General features: G+C 53.1%; 2 protein-coding genes across 2 annotated transcripts; one reads left to right on the top strand and one right to left on the bottom strand.

Annotated features, from left to right (window-relative positions):
- Positions 1-2662: 2662 nt before the first annotated feature.
- On the bottom strand, positions 2663-4536 carry RBP5 (retinol binding protein 5). Its single transcript, XM_082498426.1, has 4 exons — positions 4241-4536; positions 3800-3978; positions 3225-3326; positions 2663-2832 (listed from the first exon to the last, which is right to left on the bottom strand). Exons 1-4 carry the CDS (start codon positions 4311-4313, stop codon positions 2779-2781), a joined length of 408 nt encoding a protein of 135 aa, XP_082354552.1. The 5' UTR covers positions 4314-4536; the 3' UTR covers positions 2663-2778.
- Positions 4537-5387: 851 nt separating this feature from the next.
- On the top strand, positions 5388-20284 carry CLSTN3 (calsyntenin 3; the record flags this gene model as incomplete). Its single annotated transcript, XM_082483486.1, has 18 exons — positions 5388-5478; positions 8217-8339; positions 9315-9510; positions 9996-10204; positions 10530-10679; positions 11343-11528; positions 12002-12271; positions 12567-12679; positions 12761-12923; positions 14032-14088; positions 14782-14939; positions 15122-15270; positions 15766-15992; positions 17097-17267; positions 17863-18008; positions 18140-18275; positions 19785-20002; positions 20085-20284. 18 exons carry the CDS (start codon positions 5388-5390, stop codon positions 20253-20255), a joined length of 2934 nt encoding a protein of 977 aa, XP_082339612.1. The 3' UTR covers positions 20256-20284.
- Between the last annotated feature and the right edge of the window lie 56 nt (positions 20285-20340).

The following is a 20340-nucleotide window of genomic DNA, read 5'->3' as shown; positions in this document are numbered from 1 at the left end:
GTTTGTTTTTTTTTTGGGGGGGGGGGGAACTGGGACCTTCTTCAGGAAAAGCAGTAAACCTCAGATATTTGAGTTAGATATTAAGAAAAATGAACAAACCTATAGAATTAGGAGCATTCTGAGAACAAGTCCCTTTCCAAGGACCCTTCTTGCTGCTTGTTCTGCAAGCATTTTTAGGAGAAACAAGACAGACAGATAAGGCCTTCAATATTTAACAGGGAAATGAGAAAAGATAGCAACTTACAAGCATGTTTCTGGCTTTTGTCAGCATAGTGCCCAAGACATGTATTGGGTGGCATCACCTTTGTGAAGTTTAAAATTTCTTGGCTTTCAGACTTTGGTGTAAAAGATAAACCACCCTTTTAGTGTTTTCCCTTAGAATTATGGGTGGCTTCAAAGAAAGTAACAAGTTTCTTGCATTGAAAGCATAGGAAATAATTCACAGCTACAAAAACATGTTGAATTAAGATGAAAATAGTGTTATAAAGAATGAAGAAAGTGTCTTTGCGATATTTATGGAAGAGTACTACAGAACCTGCTCATCAAATGTCTATAAATTATCTGAAAAAGATCACATAAACATGTAATCAGAGCCTCTGTAATAGCATATGGCCCCACGCATCAGAATTAAGATTAAGTGAGGGACATTGCCCCAGTACTTCCTGATATCCAAATATCTCCTCTGCATGAGGAACATACTTGGGCAGGCTCACTGCTGTCCTGTGCCGGAGCAGGTTCTGCTGGCTTACTGTCCCACCAGAAGGGATGCTTTTACTCAGAAACCACATCTGGAAAGTAGCTGGCAAGCACTGGAAACTGGTCTCCGAGAGGTCTGTTATGAACAGGTTACCAGTGGGAAGAGTGTTCCCTGGCAAAGCGCGGATAGACAGAGGCAATTGAGGATCATTTGTAAGGAAGTTGATCATTTCATTGTGTTCTTGACAAGGAATTTTCTAACCAGAGGGCACTACTGGAAGTTTCCCATGGCACTTTTAAGGCACATCTCCCATGTCTTCATTTCCTGGTTGGACTTGATGATCTTAAATGTCCCTTCCAATCTAGACGATTCTATGATTCTGTGATTCCTTGCCCTGGCCCCGATAATACCATCTGGGCTACTAGGAGAGTATTTCAGGCGCTAAAGCAAGGGTGGCTAGCTGGGGGTATGCCTAGCTGGAGGAGCCCACCTCTAACACACATCCCACCTGATTTGGACCATATAGCTGCACCCTCAGTCCTGCTCCAGTGCTCCCAGTGGTGTTCCCCTTCAGATGTTCTGTGCAATCCCGTTCTTTATGTTAAGTAGGAGCCAGGGAACATCTGGTACCATTTTTTCCTCAGGAGGTTGTCCTGCCCATTCTTTGCTTAAGGGCAGAATACACATAGGACCACAGAACACCAAAACTAGCAGCTGTTTGCTGCCTGCTTGACTCAGTTGTGTTACAAGAGCGCTGGACAATAAATCCACAATATCAGGGTGCTGCAGCCTGGGATGACCTCAGAGACAATCTTGAAGAGCCAGAGGTTGACATTATAGGTACGGCTGCAGCTCCCCCAAGCCCTTATCACACATTCTGAAGTAATGCTTTTCTCATAGCACTCATCCTTGCAGTTCTCTGAGAAGCTCTTTGGGAAATACTACACATTAGATGAGCTGCTGGAGGAAAAAAATTGCACTTTCTCAGCTTGGAAAGGGCCTGCATTTTCAAAATATGCCTACCTCTTGGTTCTCCGTGATGTCAGTAGCTACACATTTCTGTGTATCCTGCCCTTCAGCCTTTTCTTGGGAGGCAACCACAAGCGTCCTTCAGAAATAACTGCCTGTGGTCTCATGCACCTCCCATCAGGTGTCTTCATGGGTCATGAAAGGACACCTCTGTCTTTGGCACTGATCTGGCTTTTCAGGGGACCTCACCTCCTTCGATTCTATCCCTTGGCCTCCAATTGTAGAGAGGAGAGCTGCCAGGAACACCAGAAAGAGTGCTGGGGCTGGAGGCGGTGACTGGGATTTCCTACACCAGGAGGAGAACCTGAGCTTTCCTCACCCTCAGGACCTTCTCAGGAGCGCAGTGAGGATGGGGCTAGTTCCCTTGCCCCCGCCCTCGGATTTCACACCATTCCACGAAAATCCTTGACTCTGAAGGACAAGTTCTGTTCTCCATCCAACGTGCTCGAGGATCCCAGGACCCTGAGAAGAACGCGAGGTCCCCGGGGGACAGGAGGAGCCGGCTGGTGGTGGCGATGGACTGCAGAAGGGGCAGCCTCAGCCACCCCCGGCCCCTCAGGCATCAACTCTTTGCTTCCCGGCGGAGCGGAGGGGGGAGGGGGGGGCGGCGGCGCGGGGTTTGGGGGTTTTGGGGGGTGGCGCGAGGAGCGCGGGAGCCGCGGAGGGGTGGGAAGGTGGGGCGGGCCGTCCATGGAGCATCCCCCCGCCCCGCTCCTTCCCGCCCTGCTCTTATTCTGAAAGGAGCCTCCGTGCAACCGACGGCCCATCGCCCTCCCCCCCGCTCCGGCCCACCGGGGCCGCCTCCTCTCCCCGCCTCCCGCTCCCCGCAAGCCCGGCCCTGCCGTGACCTCCCCCCCCCCCCCCTCCCCGGGCCGCGGGAGGGCCCGGTCCGACGAGAGGCGAAGCAGAAGAAAAGACGCTGCGACGGGGCGGGGGGGTGGTGGGTCGGCTCGGTCGGGTCTTGTTTGCTTTGTCAATGCGGGGCCGTTTGCACCGGGGAGCGACGGTCCCTCCCGTCCGGGCATCCATCCCGGGGGCGGGGGTGGTGGCGCTCACTTCACCTTCTGGAAAACCTGGACGCACACCTCGTCTTCAGCAGTCATGCGCTGGGGAGAAGGGGGGGTAGGGGGTCGGAAAGAGGAGTTGAGGCCGGATCCCCTACTTCTCTCCATCCCCCCCGCCTGCCTGTCTCGCAGCACACATGCTGCTGCACCCCCTTCCCGACACCCCCCCACCAGCCCCTCCCCAAAGCCCCGTCGGGTCAGGCTGCAGGGCAGGGAAGGGCCATCGCCTTGGTTGAGCTTCGTTAACTTTTAAACCCTGGGGGGGGGCGAATGTTTGTGGCTGCCGCCGAAAGAAGGAGCCGGGGGTGAAGTCTGAGAGGAGCTGGAAGGAAGCTGCAGGGCTGGCTCGGAGCCTACAGCACCCGCGCTGTGTGTCCCGCCCTGCCCGCTGCGACTGGAATTTAGCAAAGCTAAACTCCTGGACTCCTCCTCACCAGATGCAGCTGGTCCCCCTCCAGCCAGTGCCTCCAGCCTCGGTTCCTCTTCTCTCCTAGCTGCTCACACACCAGCTGATCCCCCTCCCAGGATACAGTTGTCTGGAAAAAAAGAGGAGAGGGAAAGACATGGTCCCAAGACAAGCGGGTCCTGGCAATACAGATTTCCAGCGATGATGCTGACTGTTCCTCTCAAGACACATTTTCAAACACAGTCCCTGATTTGGTGCCTCTTTGGTTGGTCCTCGGGACTAACACTCTTTGTGGGAGGTGAACGACCCTCTGGCTTCCAAGTGCAACAGAGTACTGCCAAGTGGGCTGATGTTATGTCTTCGGGGCTTTGCTCCAGAGGATAGTACCCTCTGGGTCCTGAAGTACTGGGTTTCTGGCTGTACAGTGCTCATCCCCTTTGCTGTGAGTGATTTACTCATAGAACCACCTATTCTGGACCTGCAGGGGCACGCCAGCTCTGGGCTGGGCTCTCAACCGGTTCGTGAATCAAAAGCTGAGCAAGCCCATGAACTTGTAGCGCACCCCAGTTTGCTCGTCAAACTGCACTGCTTGGGGTTTCTCACCTGGCACTTGCGGCCATCCACAGGTCCCAGGTCTTCCTCAAACTGGACTCCCAGGTCAAAATCCATGACATAGTCCCGCAGGGAGGTGATGGTACGGATGACCATGTGATCTCCCGTGTGGATGATCTCTTTATCAGGCTTCAGGAGGCAAACCAGTTTTCGCAGGACCACGTTGATATCTGGAGGATGAGATGGAGGGGACACCTGTGGACCACCTGGGCCCCTCCTCTAGCAGCATCCTCCCAGAGCTCCTCCACTCTTTCAGCCAGGGAGCCCCCGTCACGTCATGTCCTCCCCACCTCCCCACTGCAGTGCAAAAGTCGCAGGCAGACGGACCAGAGGGCTCCTAAATCCCTTCCTCACTTTCCCCACTTTTAACATTTTTGGAGACAGAAGGGAGCAAAAAGGGAGGAAGGAGTGGGACGAGGGGGATGGAGTTACCTAAAGCGCGCAGGTAATTGTCCATATTCTCCTGGGAGACGAAGCGGTAATAGCCGGTGAGGTTGGGAGGCATCCCGGGGCGGAGGGACGGGGCCGACGGCGAGAAGGGGAGAGGGCAGGCAGCGGGACAGGCACGGAGCTGGAACCGATCTCGCTCGCCGGGCGGGCCGGTCCGTCTCCCGCCGTGCTGGGAGGTCTGCGGAGCTGCCCGGCTGCCGGGTTCCCCGCTGCAGTAAGAGTCCCCTCGCCGGGGGGCGCGGAAAAGGCCGGCACTGCCCCTGCCTCCTCCGGCATCTCCGCCTCGGCCGGGGCGGACGTGAGAGCGGCAGGTCGCCTCCTCACCCTCCGCCCTCCTCGGGGGATGCGTGTGTTAAACTCCGGGCTGCCAACCGGCGGCAAGACACCTCCCCCCCGCCTCCCCACCACACACCCCCCCGCTTTCTCACACCGTGACGACGGTGGCTGCGAACTTCCCCAGAGCGGTGTCCCCGGCCCACGCTGCCCCCGCCCGGGCCAACCCTTCGAGGGGACGGGGCGGCAGCTCCGCCCTGCCGAGCCCGGGGCGGGTGGGCTGCGGGCTCCGCATGCCATCTGCAGCCCCTCCACCCCGAATCTTCATCCCCTCCCCCCTCCCGGGCCCGCTCCTCCCGCCTCCCCCCGGCAAGCTGCGAGGATGCTTCCCGGGGCGAAGCACCGGGGGCCGGTTTTGAAGCCCCCCACCCCTCCTCCTCCTCCTCCTCCTCCTCCTCCTCCTCTTCTTCCCTCCGGCCCATCAGCCGCCCCCCACCCCTCGCCCCTCTCCGTGCCCTGCCCGGGATCGCAGCCGGAAAGACACCCAGCGGCGGCTCTCGCCGCACCGCGCCGCACCCCCGCCCCCCGCCCCCCGTCCCCCCGCAGCACCTGGCGCGGCGGCCCCGCGCATTGGCTGCCGACCCCCACCGGCCCCCGCCGCGCCCGTGACGTCATGCTGCAGTGGCGGGGCGGGGCCGGGCGTGGAGCGGAGCGGGGCTCGCCGAGGTGCCGCCGCCGTCCCTCGCGCGTCGCCAGCGCCGCCGCCGCCGCGGGAGCGAGGGCGTGGGCCGGGCCGGGCAGGGCCGCGCCCGCCGCTGTCCAGTAGCCCCCGGGCGGGCTGGCAGCCGCCGCCGCGATGGGCGACCCTCGGCCCCGCGCCGCCGCCGCCGTCCTCCTGCCTCTCCTCTGCCTCTGCGCCGCGCTGCCCGGCGGCGCCTCCAACAAAGGTGAGCGGCGGAGCGACGCGGCCGCGCTCGCCCCCGGCGGCGGTGGCGGCGGCGGCGCCGGGGGTGCGGCGGGACGCCCCGCTGGGACACCCCCTCTCACCCCCCCCCCTCTCGGTTGCCTCCCCCGCGGCGGGGCTGAGGGGCGCCTTGGCCGTGGCTCATCATCCATCCGCCCCCGCGGTGGCGGTGCGGCTCCGCCGTCGCCTCCTCCGCCTGGCACGTTTTTGTCGGGGGGTCTCCGCGGTCCCCGGAGGCTCCGGCTCGCTTCGCCCCTTCGGGCACCCTCATCCCATCCCCTCTCCCTACTTTCTCCGTCTGTCTCCCGCCACCGCGGTTTTTTTTTTCCATTCTTTCCTCTCCTTCTAGCGTTCCCATTGCGTTTTCCACCTTTCCACCCACTTGTCTTGCTTTTGTTTCGGTTGTCGCTGCGTGGATTTAGCTTTCCTTCCCTTCCTTAGCGTGCTGAGAGAGAATGTGTTGCTTCTCCACCGACCCCTGTGGTCTCCAAAACACAGCCCCTATCTCCATCTTCCAGTTCTAGTTCACCCATCTACAATCTGTCAATGGGAATTCTTGTACGTTCATGTGTTAACAATGCAGGTTGCTTATATAAAACTATTTTATGTGCTTAATATGTAAAAAAAAAACCCAACCCTAACGCTACAGCCGTAACGTTCTGAATGCAGATGCTCTTTGAACACGCAGAGTGATGGAGAAAGATGTAGGTTTCGAGATCTGTGGCTGTAGGCACAGGCGTGAGAAATTCACCCCAGGGGAGTTGGTGTGTCAATAGTATCTGAAAACACGCGAGGGACTGGGGGGTCGTCGGGGAATGTGACACCTTGGGGTGCCTTCTGTGCTTTGGAGGAGGTCAGGCTACAGGGCGGGTGCAGCGCTGACATTGGCAGGGGCATTTATTTGTGCTGCACTGGTGCCAAGGGGCCCGGTGGCAAGGCAAGGCCCCTTACGCTCTGGATTTTCTCTCTCCTTTGTGAATTTATACTCTGAAACATCTCCCCACCTTTGGCAAATTATTTTAGCTTTATAGGAGCTTTCCTGAAGCTGGTAGGAGCCTGTGTCCTGACAATATTCCCAAGACGTTTTTCTAATCGGGAACTCATTTCCCGAGAAATCAGATCGGCGATTCCCAAGTTGCAGGTGGATGCAGCAAAGGATTTATCTCTCTACGACCAGCTTGTTACCCCAGCAACAGGGCATATTTGGCATTTGTAGCTATGGATTCCCACCTCGGTGGTGTGGTGCATGGACAGGAGCCGTCACAGGGTGGAATCTGGTGGGGGCAGTGGAGGGGTGGGGTGAAATGTGGGCACTGGCACACAGGGAGGATTCCACCTGCATACTGAGCAGGATGGATGTTTCTCTGGATTTCCTACGCAATGCTTTATAACCTTAATCAATACGGCGAGGGAGAAACGCCAACCCACGCTCTTTGCCGGGCTGGCTCTGCCCGCTCTGCCCTGCCGGTGCATCCCTGCTCCGACCTGTCTCCCTGGCGCCCCAGCCGGCTCCGGCAGCATCCCCTGGCCCCTGTTTGCAGAAGGGCTCTGATGTAAAGGATGCTGTCCCTTTTGAGTCAACACCTCCCGCCATGCCGGCATGGTTTCAGAGGATACTGCGCTGCAGAGGAGGAATTCACATCTTGGGAAGTAGTGCCCTTGAGGGGAAGGGCTCGGTTTCCTACTCCCCACCAGCTCTGAGCCATGCTGTGCTCAAAGTATTGCTGGGTTGTAATAAACCTTGCTCTCCGAGGGGGGGGGTGGGGGTGGGGGGGGTGGGAGAGTGGGGGATTATCTGGGAATGGGGGTTGTAACTAGGCCATGTAATATAATCTCTGAGGCCCATTTGGCCGGGAGTGGGCATGGGGGAGGGGTTTTTAATTTGTAATGATTTTTCTTCTCTCTCCCCTCCTCTTCCCTCCCCATGCCTCGCCTCCCCCCCACCCCCCAAGCCCTTTATTTCTCCCTTTCCCTGCCCCGGAGCCTGTGTGATAAAGATTAATTTGCTATTTCTGGGCTTGTGACATTTTTCAGAGCCTCCTGCTGGCTGCTGCCTCCATGCCAAGCCTGGCTGGGCTCCAGCCAACGGGATGAGCAAGGAGGGGCCAAGGGAATATGGTGCTCGCCATGGAGTGGGGAAGGAAGGAGCGAGGGACCCTCAGAGTAGGTGATTATATGCGTAGGATGACTGACTGAACCTGTACCTGGGTATGTGTGTGTAGGATCCTGGGCCTTAGCCCGGAGGATGAAAGGCAGAAGTGATAATGGCTGCATGCAAGAGTTGTCCCCTGGGGACACCCCAGGGGAAGATGTATCCTGGATCCTTTAATTATGGCTCCAGCAAGCTAAAGGCTTTAGCATTTGGAATCTGTCTGCAGAATCAGGCTACTTCTGCCTCTTGGTTTAATTTTTTTTTCTAACCACTCTGGCTTTCCTGGGCGCCCAGATGCCTCTCCACGTATTTCTAATAAGACAGTAACGAGGAGGCCAGAAGGAACACATTGTTTCTGATGAGGTCTCCCAAGAGCCAGGTAGAGTAGAACTAAAGAAAGATAATTTCTTCCTCCCAACCTACTTGAGACTTCTTTATTTCCAGAGAAGAAGGTGGGGAGGGGTGGTTGTTACCTGCCACTGGATGATATTCTGCTCTTTTCCTACTTAATCTGTCACTGGTGGCTAATACATTCCTGTCCTCCATCCCTTACCCCAAATCCACCTCAGCAAACAAGCACAAACCCTGGATTGAAGCTGAGTATCAGGGCATCGTCATGGAGAATGACAACACAGTCCTGCTCAACCCACCGCTATTTGCACTGGACAAAGACGCTCCACTGCGCTATGCAGGTAGGTGGGTGACAGCTCTGGGGAGGGTGGGAGGCAGGAGGAGACTTATGAAGAGGCAGAGACAGGGTGACATTCATCCCTGTGCTGGATTCTAGCTCTCTCCAGGAAACGATCACCTCCAAACCTTGTTCTGGAGGAGGTCCCCAGCGAAGTCTGGAGGCAGTTTGGGCACAGCTTGATTTAGGATGCTGTGAGCTGTTCCCATAGGGAGAGAAACTGAGGGTGGAGCCAGCTACTTTTTGACGCAGTTCTGCTATTTCCAAAGATCACATGCACAGTTCTGTGTCTGTGAGCGCTGGAGAACGCTGGTAGGGCACACTTCGTTGGCAGCGCTGCATCCCCTCACAGTAAGCACAAATCCCCGAAACTACAGAGGAGGCTTTATGAGGGTTGTGTTCCTGGTGCTTGCTTAGGCTGTGCCTGGAGATTCCTCATGCGTCCTCCCTCAGCTTTGGGAGAGGAAAAGTCGTCCCTGTGAGCTGGGCTTTAGGATTTAGGTGACCCTGTCTGCAGTTCCCTGCGGTACTGTGCACATCCTGCACGTGTGGGTGGATTGGGTGGATGAGACATCATGGATCTTCATGCTTTGGCTGTCTATCTGCAATATATGGCCTGTTTTGCCTCCCTGAGGAATGCAGAGGAGGAATAAGGTGCTCCCTCAGTACCGTGGCTGTGTAGCACGAATAAATCTAGCTTGAGGTTTGTAACTTCTAATCTTTCTTGATGCTGGTCAAGACCCCTTGCTGTGGGAGTAGTCTCCAGTAGAGGGCAATCTACACCATTAATGGCTGTGAGAGATGGCAGGAGGAACTCCTAGGGAACCAAAAATTGCTCGAAATGAGAAGTGATAATGAGGGAGAAAGGAGAGTGTAAGTTAGAAAGATGGAAAATATGGGAGAGGGGAGCAAGGGGCTGTAATGCGCTCTCCTCAGTCCTTTTCTTTCTCCCCTTCCTCTCTGCCTTTGTGGGTACCAGGTGAAATCTGTGGCTTCAGGATCCATGGGGCAGGAGTACCTTTTGAAGCTGTGATCCTAGACAAAGCTACAGGTGAGGGGCTGATCCGGGCCAAGGAACCAGTGGATTGTGAAGCGCATAAGGAGCACACATTCACCATCCAGGCTTACGACTGTGGAGAGGGACCTGACGGAGCAAACACCAAGAAATCACACAAGTAAGTCCATGCAGTCATTGCTGCGTGTTACAAAATGTGATCTGACACAGAAACGCAAATGAAAATTGCTGTGGGAATGCTTCCTTTAGCCAGAAGTATTTTTCTCTAGCCTTGATACTATAACTCAACATATTAATAAGACCCAAAAAGAAATGTTCACTGACTGAGTCACGTGAGTGAATACACTAGAAATGAGGGCTGCCTGACAGTTGTGTCTAAGGATGGTGTTTTACGTTGCTGCATGTAGGCAGGAGATCCAGATGACATTACCATTCCTTTCTCTCTTTCTCTGGGGTGGGAGACCATTGTCCATACTCCTGTGTGCCAACATTGCTGCGTTGAAACCAAGGTCTCTTTCCTTGTCCTTGCTTTTGATGGCTGGAAATCAGACTGGTGCGCTTTAGTGGAATGACTTACACTGAAATGTAGGTGGTGTGTGGCTTCTAATCAGCTGATCAGTTCTTATTGATGTCTCTCTGCCTCAGGGCCACAGTGCACGTTCGAGTAAACGATGTGAATGAGTTTGCTCCTGTCTTTGTGGAAAAGTTGTATCGTGTGGCAGTGACTGAGGGAAAGCTGTATGACCGCATCTTGCGTGTGGAGGCCATTGATGGAGACTGCTCGCCACAGTATAGCCAGATCTGCTACTATGAGATCCTGACCCCCAACATTCCCTTTCTGATTGACAATGATGGTAAGAAACCGCACCTACCGTGAGCACGTCACTCCCCCTTCCCCGCTTTGCTCCCTCTCTGCCAGTCCCATTTGCTAGCAGAGCTGTGCTGTGTGAATTTTCTCTCCTCTATTGTATGAATATCTCTGCTGGTGCAGGGACGCAGCAGACATTTTGTGCGATGCTATAGCTTGTTACAGAGTGGCACTGCGGTGGGGGGGCGGACGCTACACAGCCCCTTTTTGGTTGTTTTTGTAGTTGATCAAAAATAGGAGTGATTTCTAGAAGGAACGTCTTTGAGGAGACTGTCTTTCCTCTCCCTTGATCTCTTCGTTTTGTTAACCAGGGAACATCGAGAACACAGAGAAGCTGCAGTACAGTGGAGATCGTGTCTACAAATTCACAGTGACAGCCTATGACTGTGGAAAGAAGAGGGCTTCTGATGATGCTGAAGTGGAAATCCAGGTGAAACCCACCTGCAAGCCCAGCTGGCAGGGTATGAAACCTCCAAACACAGTTATGCCTTCCCTTTGCTTTTGCTGAACAACTACTCAGTCCTACTCGTTGCAGATGTTTGTATACACGCATATAAATTTGTATGCCTATATGTATGGTTCAGTTCTGGCACCAACCCGTCAGTCCTGTATAAGGGGATGCAGCAGACATCTAAGTCTGTTGCAAAGCCACTGAAAGGTGATTCTACTGCTGGAAAACCGTTCCTTGGATTACTATGAACTACTGTGTATTTGATAAGGCTCATAGACTGTACTCAACGTAGATTGCTTTTGGGGCTGCTCATCTGGAGGATATTTGGCTTTTCCAGAGGTGTTGTATGCCTACAGGTTCACCTTAGTCAGTAGAACTAAGGGGAAATCAACAGAGCTAAATATCTGCTCTGCTTGATAAGAGAGGTTGACAATACAAGGACTGATGCTGGGCTGGTACTAGCTGTAGAAGATGAGAATCTGGATCCTGTGCTTCTAGGAAGTCTTCCCTTGCGGTGATGCCAGCTGCATAAAGTTGTATTTTCAACATGGAAGGGGCCAAATATCTCTGCTTCTGGGCTAGTCCATAGATGCCACTTGTGTGTGTGCACCAAATGTTCTGGCCTTGGGTCTGTGGCAGGACCTAACCCCTCTCCTTCCCTCTTCTTCATTAGGCTGGAACAAGAGGATTGAGTACACCCCAGGTGCGGGCAGCCTCGCGCTCTTCCCCAGCATTCACCTGGAGACCTGCGATGAGCCGCTGTGGAACATCCAGGCCACTGTGGAGCTGCAGACAAACCACGTGGCCAAGGGCTGTGACCGGGACAACTACTCCGAGAAGTCACTACGCAAACTCTGTGGTGAATCGATTCTCTCCTGGGCCGAGGGCAGCTGTGGCACAGCACCCTGCCCCTTCCCCTGGAGGGGGCATTCGCAGTGGTAGCTCTGTGCCTCACACGGCAGAGATACTGGGGGACACATTCCTCACACCTGCTGTGGTCAACAGGGCTGGGAGGACACCTAGCTCGCACGCTGCGTTGAGGGGCAGTGGGCGCCCTTCCCATATTTGCGTGGGGCTCTCCATGCTTTCCTTGCTGGGAAGCCAGAGGCTTCTGTGCATTGTCCCAGTAGCGGAGTCTGTGGGACTTCCCTCGGCACAGATGGAAATGTCACCATCCTTCCCCAGACAGGAGAAGGCCTGTAGGCAACTCCTCCCCTCCCTCTGCTCGGGGATGTTACAGCGAGCCCTCTAGCACCCTCTTCGTCTGTTCCCCAGTTTTCAGGCTCCATATTCTCCCGTGCTGACATTCCTGACTCCTTCCCTTCTCGGTAGGTGCTGCCTCAGGAGAGATTGACCTGCTGCCGGTGCCTAGCCCCACTGCGAACTGGACTGCGCGGCTCTCGGTGCACTACAGCCAGGACAGCAGCCTCATCTACTGGTTCAATGGCAGCCAGGCTGCCCAGGTGCCTGTGGTGAATGGGCCAAATGCTCACGAGGGGCTGAGTGACCACTTCACCCTGTCCGTGTGGATGAAGCACGCCGTGGTGCCTGGCAAAGGCTGGCGGGAAGAGGAGACGGTGATCTGCAGTACTGTGCGGAGCGGTGAGGCACTTCTCCTGGGGTGGTGACACTTCTGCCCGCTGCCTCTAACTTGTTAGAAGGGGTTGTGCCTGAAGGAGGGGAAATCTCTTGTGTTCCAGAGCGGGACCCGGGCGGGGGTCCATCCTTAGGAGCACAGCTTCTTCGGGTGTCACTTTTTCTGGGAGCAGTCAAGCCCGTGGTGAGCACGTGGTGCTGCGTGCCAGTCGTGCCGCCCAGCGTGTGCTTCTGGGCTCTGGCGAGGGAGACTGCTCCGAGGTGAGACATGTAATTAACTCCCGGTGCTTGTCCCTGGCAGAGGACGGCTACTCGCATTACTCTCTGGCTGTGCACGGCTGCCGGATTGCTTTCCTCTACTGGCCATTGCTGGAAAGTGCGAGGCCTGTGAAATTCCTCTGGAAGCTGGAGCAGGTGAGGAAGCAGTTTTGGCTCTTCCCCATGTCCCTTCTCCTCCTGCCCTTTGCTCATCCCTTCCTCTGCTGTCTGTTGTAGGTCTGTGACGATGAATGGCACCATTACGCCCTCAACCTGGAGTTCCCCACTGTCACGCTCTACGTGGATGGTGTCTCCTATGACCCTGCCCTCATCCATGACAATGGCCTCATTCACCCACCACGGCAGGAACCCTCGCTCATGATTGGAGCCTGCTGGACCGGTGAGTGCCCACTCCGTGAACCGTGCTCTTCCTACGTGGGAAACAAGGGAGTGGAGGGAGAGCCAGAAGAGGCGAAAGAAACACCAGCCAGTACTAAACAATGCAAACCACATTGCAGTCATCTTGCCTCCTTGGCAGCAGGAGGCAAAGCCACTGTGGTCCCTTTCTTCCTTATGGACCAAGCCAGCAGGCCACAGTGATAATAGCTCAGGGACAAGCGTCTTGGACAACAGCAGTAGAATGTGCAATGGATAACCTGCTCTCAGGCAGAGGAGAGTTGAAACTCCATACCTCATTCAGGCATGGGCCTTTCTATCAAAGCTTTTCACCAGAGAGCAGGCAATGATACTATTTGTGCTGCTGGCTGTATTGATGGGGATTTCTGTGTCTTGAGGGTCTATATGAAGAAGTCACAAATCATTCTGTAGAGGAATTGGGTTGGAGGACAAAAGATCAGGTTAGGAACACAGTTAAGCCACTACCAGATTAAAACCCGTTCTGTAGAGATGGAAGGCTGTGTTCCCCAAGTCTTTCAGTTCTCCTGCAAGGCAAAGCAGACAGAACTAAAGGAATTTGACTGCTGCTTGCCTTCACTCCAGCAGAATTTTCTAGCAAGATCAAATCTTTACTGTAGTACTGCTTCTCCCAGGTCAGGGATTTTCCCACCCCACGGCTCTGTGCTCTTGATTGGCCTTTTGCAACCAGCAAATATTAGTCAGCTTGGGACACCCTCCTGGAACCATCTGAGTTTCAAAAAAAATGTTGAGAACATGGCTTGTTGCAAACATGGCTAGGACCATGTTCCATAAATGGGAATCGATTAATTCCCCAAGTGGATATCATTGGGAAAGGAGAAAAAAAACCCTATACTTTCTCCCTTGTATCAGTTACTCATCCGACAGTCTCACCATCCCCTTCCTGAGAGGGACTCTGCCCTCTTTCATCTGCGATGTGCTGTCTCTAGGGTTGAAAGGTGCACTGCTTGGCACATGACTCCAGAGCTGTTCTTTTGGACTGGCCAATACAGGCACTTGTGTAGGTACTTGCCTGACCCTGTAATTACCTCTTCCAATGCCTTATTGCTTGTCTGAATGTTCTTCTTTTGCAGAGGAGAAAAACAAAGAGAAAATCAAAGGAAATGAGAACTCCACTGATACTGTGCAGGGTAGGGAAAAGAAGATGGTTCTCTTCCCCTGTTCACCATGCATGACTGTCACTTCTTGCATGGTGCCTTCCTCATACAGCTCCCCCAGTCCTGTCCTGCCACCTCCCACCATCTTGGGAGGAAAACCCTTTTTTGGCAGATTGGTCCTTGATACTTTGATATCTGTGGAGCATGAAAACGCTGATAGGAGGGCTACAGCCTGCTTTGAGAGATGCAGTATGCTTTTCATGTGGAGAAATGAGTCCTCATGCCTGATCGTTAAAGTTGGTCTCTGAAGAACACAATAGCCATTAGAGACATCAGGAGATGTCACCTCATCCCTAACTATCTATGGAACGTATAGTTTCTTTTAAAAGCCCTCACAGGAAGCAGAGTGAGAAGGGGACAAGAAATTGTTTCCATCTGGCATTCAGCAGTTTGGCAGAAACTTCTCTACGCTACTCACCGTTCACTGCCCTCGTCTTTCTGTTGGTCTGTTTTTCTCGTTTCCCCCCATCTGGAATTCAAAAAATTGTCATATCTGTACTTAAGCATCCCCTGTCTTCTCATCTTTGCTTTTTCGTGTCCTGTGCACCCCTCTGTCTCTCTCTACATCCCCTAACATCTGTATGTCCCTCACGCTGTTGCTTTTGTTGTTTCTGCTCTCTTCCTCGCCATGTCTCTCACACCCTCCACCTCCCATGTTTCCCTCAGGAGATCCTCTGTCAATACACCACTACTTCCATGGTTACTTGGCTGGCTTCACTGTGCGCCCTGGTAGCTTGGAGAGCCGGGAGGTTATTGAATGCCTGTATGCCTGCCGTGAGGGGCTTGATTACAGTGACTTCGACAGTCTGGGCAAAGGGATGAAGGTATGCCCATCTGCCCAGCTTGCATGGGTCTCCTCCACTCTCCTCCCCAGCCGTGCTTCCCAGGACTTTGCCTGCTCCCCCACCTCCGACAATGACCCACCTTTCTCCTTTGTGTCTCTCTCAGCCCGGATGCTTGGCATTCGCTGAGGAACCCTGAGTATTTTCTTCTCTTCCACCTGTAGGTCCACGTGAACCCCTCTCAGTCCCTGCTCACCTTGGAGGGTGACGATGTGGAAACCTTCAACCATGCAATCCAGCATGTGGCTTACATGAATTCACTGCGCTTTGCTACCCCTGGAGTCCGGCCACTCAGGCTCACCACTACCGTCAAGTGAGTGGATAAAGCAGTACCTCCGACTGACTTCAGCGGGAGGGTTACCTCTCTTTTGACTAAAATTACACTCCTTCACCACCTTGTATTTTAATTTTAACTGATGGTCTCGAAATGGGTAAAAGTCTTCCTGAAAATAAATATTAAAGTATCCAATATCCAAATGGACACTGTAATAAGGGGTCCTGGGGTCTATGCAGGTAGCAGAACTTCTGCCTTCACTCATAGTGTTCCAGGCTTGTGGGCTGGTTTTAATTTTCCCTGTGGTGTGTGGATGTGACCAAGTTACCTGAAACCCAGTGATGTCATTCCTACCACACCTCTCAGCACAGCAGGCTATAGGGAAACTTTAGGAAGACTGTCAGAAAAACTTCCATTTTTCTAATGGTAGTCCAAAGACTGCCCTTCACTGGCAGTAACAGGCAGGAGTTGTTCTTTTGCAGTGTTGCTGGTGGAAGCTTGGGCCAACTGATGCTTTCTGTGGCTCTCCTTCAGGTGTTTCAGTGAAGAGTCTTGTGTCTCCATTCCTGATGTGGAAGGTTATGTTGTGGTGCTACAGCCTGATGCCCCCCAGATCCTGTTGAGTGGCAGTGCCCACTTTGCTCATCCTGCGTCAGACTTCGAGGCTCCTGATGGGGTCCCCCTGTTCCCCAACCTCCAGATCACCTGCTCTATTTCTCACCAGGTGGAGGCCAAGAAGGATGAGAATTGGCATGGTACCGGTGAGTAAAGTAGAGGGTGAGCTATAAGAGACAAACTGGAAAGACCTACAAAAGTTGCTGTCCTGCAGAGGAAGTAGAGCCCCTCGTTACACCCGAAATAGGAGAGAGTTTACAAATATAGAAGCAAGGCACATTGTCTGCCAATGTAGGCTAATCGGTTCTTATCCCTTTCTGCTCCTCCCTGTACTCTTTCTATCCACCCAGTTCCTTTGCCTCACTCTCTCCTCCTCCTTTCCCAGGCTGCTCATCCCTAATCCCTTTTGCGTTTTACCTACATTGCCCTTTATTGAATCCAGCCTGGATGGATGTCCTGCCTGTTACCCTCTCCACTACTGCACTTACTCAGTCTCCTCCTGCTCCCTTCTCTCCTGCTTTCCTTATTTCTGACCCTCTCCCATCTCTTCCCGCATCACTTATTCCTGTGAATTCCCCAGTCAGTTTCTTCACAACCTGTAATATCTTGTCCCTCAATTTCTCTCCATCATCCTCAGATTATTTCTCTGCGCTCTGTGCTCTACGTGTCCTTTCACTTCTTTCGTATCTCTTCTGGTAATGGGATTTTTTGCTCATAGTTTTCTGCTTAGCAGCTTTGCCTTTCTTCATACAATGAGGAGTTTCTTGACTTAGAGCAGGTTGGTCTTAGCCCTGCTGAAAGCAGTTAGTCATTGAATGTGGTTGCCATTTTAAAGAAGATAAGATCTTAACCATGGTAACCAGCAGTCGTGAGACGGGGGAGAGCTTTGAGAAGCACTCAGGGTCTGGGAATGTGTGATGGAGTTGTTCCTAATTTGCACATTGTCATTGTCAACAGAGTCCTTACAGCCAAGATGTGTTATCGTGAACCAGTCTGATAATAGTATGTTGTTCCAAAATAAAGTGACTTTATTATGTGCATAAATAATGTCATTAGAAGCAGGGGGACTCCTCCAACAAGCAATTAGAGTGACAGTGATTTTACTCAAGGTCAGTGCTAGCCAGAGAAAAACAAATCATTGCATACGATGCGAGCACTTTTAAGTAAGCGGGTACCACCCTGAGTAACTCCTGCCTTCACTGATGGCTGCCTGGCTTTCTGGCCCTGTCCTCTTTCTGTTTGCATCTCAGTGACAGACACACGAATGTCCGATGAGATTGTGCACAACCTGGACGGCTGCGAGATCTCGTTGGTAGGAGATGACTTGGACCCAGAGAGGGAGTATCTGCTCCTGGATGGGGCGCTGCTGCAGCAGCGGGGCCTGGAGCTTGTCAACACCTCTGCCTATCTGACCATCACAGGTGCGTCCTCTCCTTGGCCACAGCTGTCTAGTTACACCTCTCACTGCCTGTCAGGCATAGCTGGGAGGAGTACTTAACCCGATGTTAGAGATGTGTTGGTGCACTTTGTGAGACTCTGAGATGTAACCATGTGTTGACCCCTTGGCTTCTGTCCCAGGCCATTTCCTTGGGGAGGTGGCTCCTCCTCCAGCACACAGTACTAGGGCATGGTGTCTGAGCCCTCACCCAGGCTTGTGTCACTCCTCTTGACTTACTCCTTGGGGTTTGGTGTGCTCAGGTGCCAGCAGCATTTTGCATGACATGACTGGGGGACAGCACATCCCACAGGCTGTGGACTGGTACACCACTGTTGTACTCTCCTGGTCTTAACAAGGCTGTTGCTCTTGATCCTTCCTTCCCTTCCGCTTGTCTTAGCAATGCAAGTGGAGATTTCATCAGGTCCTTTGCAGCCAACTCCATCTCTGCTCCCTTCCTAAAATTAATGAACCCAGCTTTGCCTTGTATTCCTCTATAGCTCCTAGTTACTACAGGGTTATCATGCCAGATGCCTTTGAAGCAGGAGCTTCCTCACCCCATGCCAATTCTCTTGTTTCAGGTGTGGAGAGCATTGCAGTTTACGAGGAAATACTACGCCAGGTCTCATACCACATCAACCATGGTGCTGCTCTTTATGAAAGGAAGTTTCACCTGTCCTGCACTGAGATGAATGGACGCTACTCCAGCAATGAGTTTACTGTTGAGGTACAAGATCAATACATGCACCTATAGGTGCTCGTGCATGCATGGAGAGGACATGGTGGACAGGAATGCCCACAATGTAGAATGTACCATGAACACAGGGCTGAGTCTGTCTCACTCCGGTCTTTTTGCAGGTGAATGTCCTCCACAACATGAACCGAGCTGCTCATCCTAACCATATTCTGAGTTCCCAGCAGTTCATGCACCGAGGCCATCATTTACCCCCAGAGCTATCTGGGCACAGTTTGGCAAGCACTCATAACAACCCAAGTACGTAACACTATCTTTTGGGTTTATTCCTTTAGGTCAGGATGCTGTTTTTGTGATATCCTGTTAGAACCTATAGCAGAGGATTCCCTTCAGGCTCCCTATACCCATGTTACCGAGTTCTCATTATACTGTCCTGTCCCACTTGTCGTTAGCAAATGGCCTGCAGTCTGTGTCAAATTGTGTTTTAGAGCTCGGTGCAACAATCCTCCTCTTTTGGTGTGTTGTTTTCTTGATGTGGAAACAGTCTGAAATCTATACCTGAGAAGGTTTACAAAGAACAACCATAAGCTGGTACAATTTCACTTGTGCACCTTGCAAAGGTGCTATGTGGGCTTGGGTAATGTAATTTCAGGAAGAAGCTTCAACAGCAGGAGGGAAATGAGAATCGAGACTCCCACTGCTCTAAAAAAAAAAAAGAGATGGGACTAGGTGGTGGCAGAAAAATATAGGAGATGGCGCCACACAGACAAGAGGACTCTTGCCCCCAAAACAGAGGATAGAGAAGCCTGAAAACTGGACTAGAGATTAGATTTGTTGGTTTGTGCTGGCAGCCCTGTGCCACAAGCATGACCCCAGTCCACTTGGCTCCTCCTAGGCTGTGAAAGCTCCAGGACTGTTACAGAGGACCCTGCATTGGTTTTGGCCCCCTGTTGTAGAGAACGTGGAAAGCATCTTTGGAGCTAGCTTTTGCTGCAGCTTCCTGCAGCAGCTGATCCCAAGCTGGTCCAGTCCTGCAGCTGGCACTGAGCCACTATAGGGACAACCTATGGATGTGCTGGGAGAGCACCAAAAACCAGCCTTTTGTCACTCCCTTCTCCAGCCCTGCCCAATTGCAGCAGAAAAGGAAAAGTTGTCCCTGCTCTAGAGAACCACCCAGAATAAACCCATGAAGGGCCTGGATAGATTTTGCAGGGAAGGTGATTCTCTGGGGAGTCAAGGCTCAGCCTACAGACATAGAGCAAAGGGCTGGGAGTTGGGCTAAGGGCCTTAGATGAATTTCAAGTTTTCTCCTGTAGAGAAGTCAGGCTTTGACCGTGGCAGTAATTAGAAGGCCATCATAGTCCTCCCCTCTGCCCCATGTGCAAAGCAGTCTTCTTTTGGCTTCCTTCTTTCCCTACTGCTTGCACAGAAATCACACCCTCTGAAAATCATCCTCATGCCCTTAGAGGCTCTCCCCAGCCCACATTTCTCCCTCCCAAGAGGGAGATGCCTGCTGTGCAACATATTCTGGTGACATCTGTAGATAAAGATGTGCAGAGTCTACAGGCTGGGCTGACATCAGAGGATGCTTGGCCCTAGGCATCCTGGAAAACCATGCAGGTCTCAAGTGAAGATACAGCAGCTAGAGGCAGGAACATGCCTATGCCCAGAGGAGCAGAAAAGTCAGGACACGATCCTGCCTAGACCAAAAACCCAAGTTGTGCCCAGGAACCCCAGTTCCTGCAGGTCAGGTTGGAAATGTTTCTGTGACAGACTCTAACCATATCTTCTCATTTTCTTTCTCCAAAGTGGTCCCCAGTGCTGCTACTGTCATCATTGTGGTGTGTGTGGGCTTCCTAGCGCTCATGGTGATACTTGGCATCCTGCGCATCCACTCCCTGCACCGGCGGGGAGTGGGGCAAGAGGTCCCTGGGGCTGCTGAAGGGGGCCACACAAGCACCGGAGGCAAAGAGAGTGACATGTTCTGGGACGACTCGGCCCTCACCATCATAGTCAACCCCATGGAGGTGAGGAGCAGCCACAGCGGCTGAGGCTGGGCGGGCAGCTGGGTTGCCATTCTTCCCCTTACCCTATGTCTCACCTCCCCAGTCCTACCAGAGCTGCCAGGAGAGGGCAGCAGAAAGCGTCGAGGGCAGAGCTACTGAGGGCATGGAGGATGAAGATGACAGCACCGACTCGGAAACACCCGACTCCCCAGACAGCAATGACATGGATGACCGACACATCATCGGCAAAAGCGATGGGTCTCACCACTACTAGGAGCTTTAAAACACCAGTCCAATGGATTCTCCCCAAAACATATGGCTGGAAGGAAGAGATGTCTTACTTTTAACTTCTTCCTTCC

This window comes from Vanellus vanellus (assembly GCF_965231255.1).
Source record: "Vanellus vanellus genome assembly, chromosome: 1".
NCBI classification, from domain to species: domain Eukaryota; kingdom Metazoa; phylum Chordata; class Aves; order Charadriiformes; family Charadriidae; genus Vanellus; species Vanellus vanellus.
This window is presented reverse-complemented; position numbering and strand designations above follow the sequence as displayed.

What these genes read in the sequence shown, in the direction of transcription:
- RBP5 (XM_082498426.1), bottom strand. Translation starts at nt 4,313, where the DNA reads ATGCCTCCCAACCTCACCGGCTATTACCGCTTCGTCTCCCAGGAGAAT. An exon ending in CAATTACCTGCGCGCTTTAG is followed by an intron (nt 3,979 to 4,240) that starts GTAACTCCATCC and finishes CTCATCCTCCAG; the next exon opens with ATATCAACGTGGTCCTGCGA. An exon ending in AGGGGGACCAGCTGCATCTG is followed by an intron (nt 2,833 to 3,224) that starts GTGAGGAGGAGT and finishes CCTTCTCCCCAG; the next exon opens with CGCATGACTGCTGAAGACGA.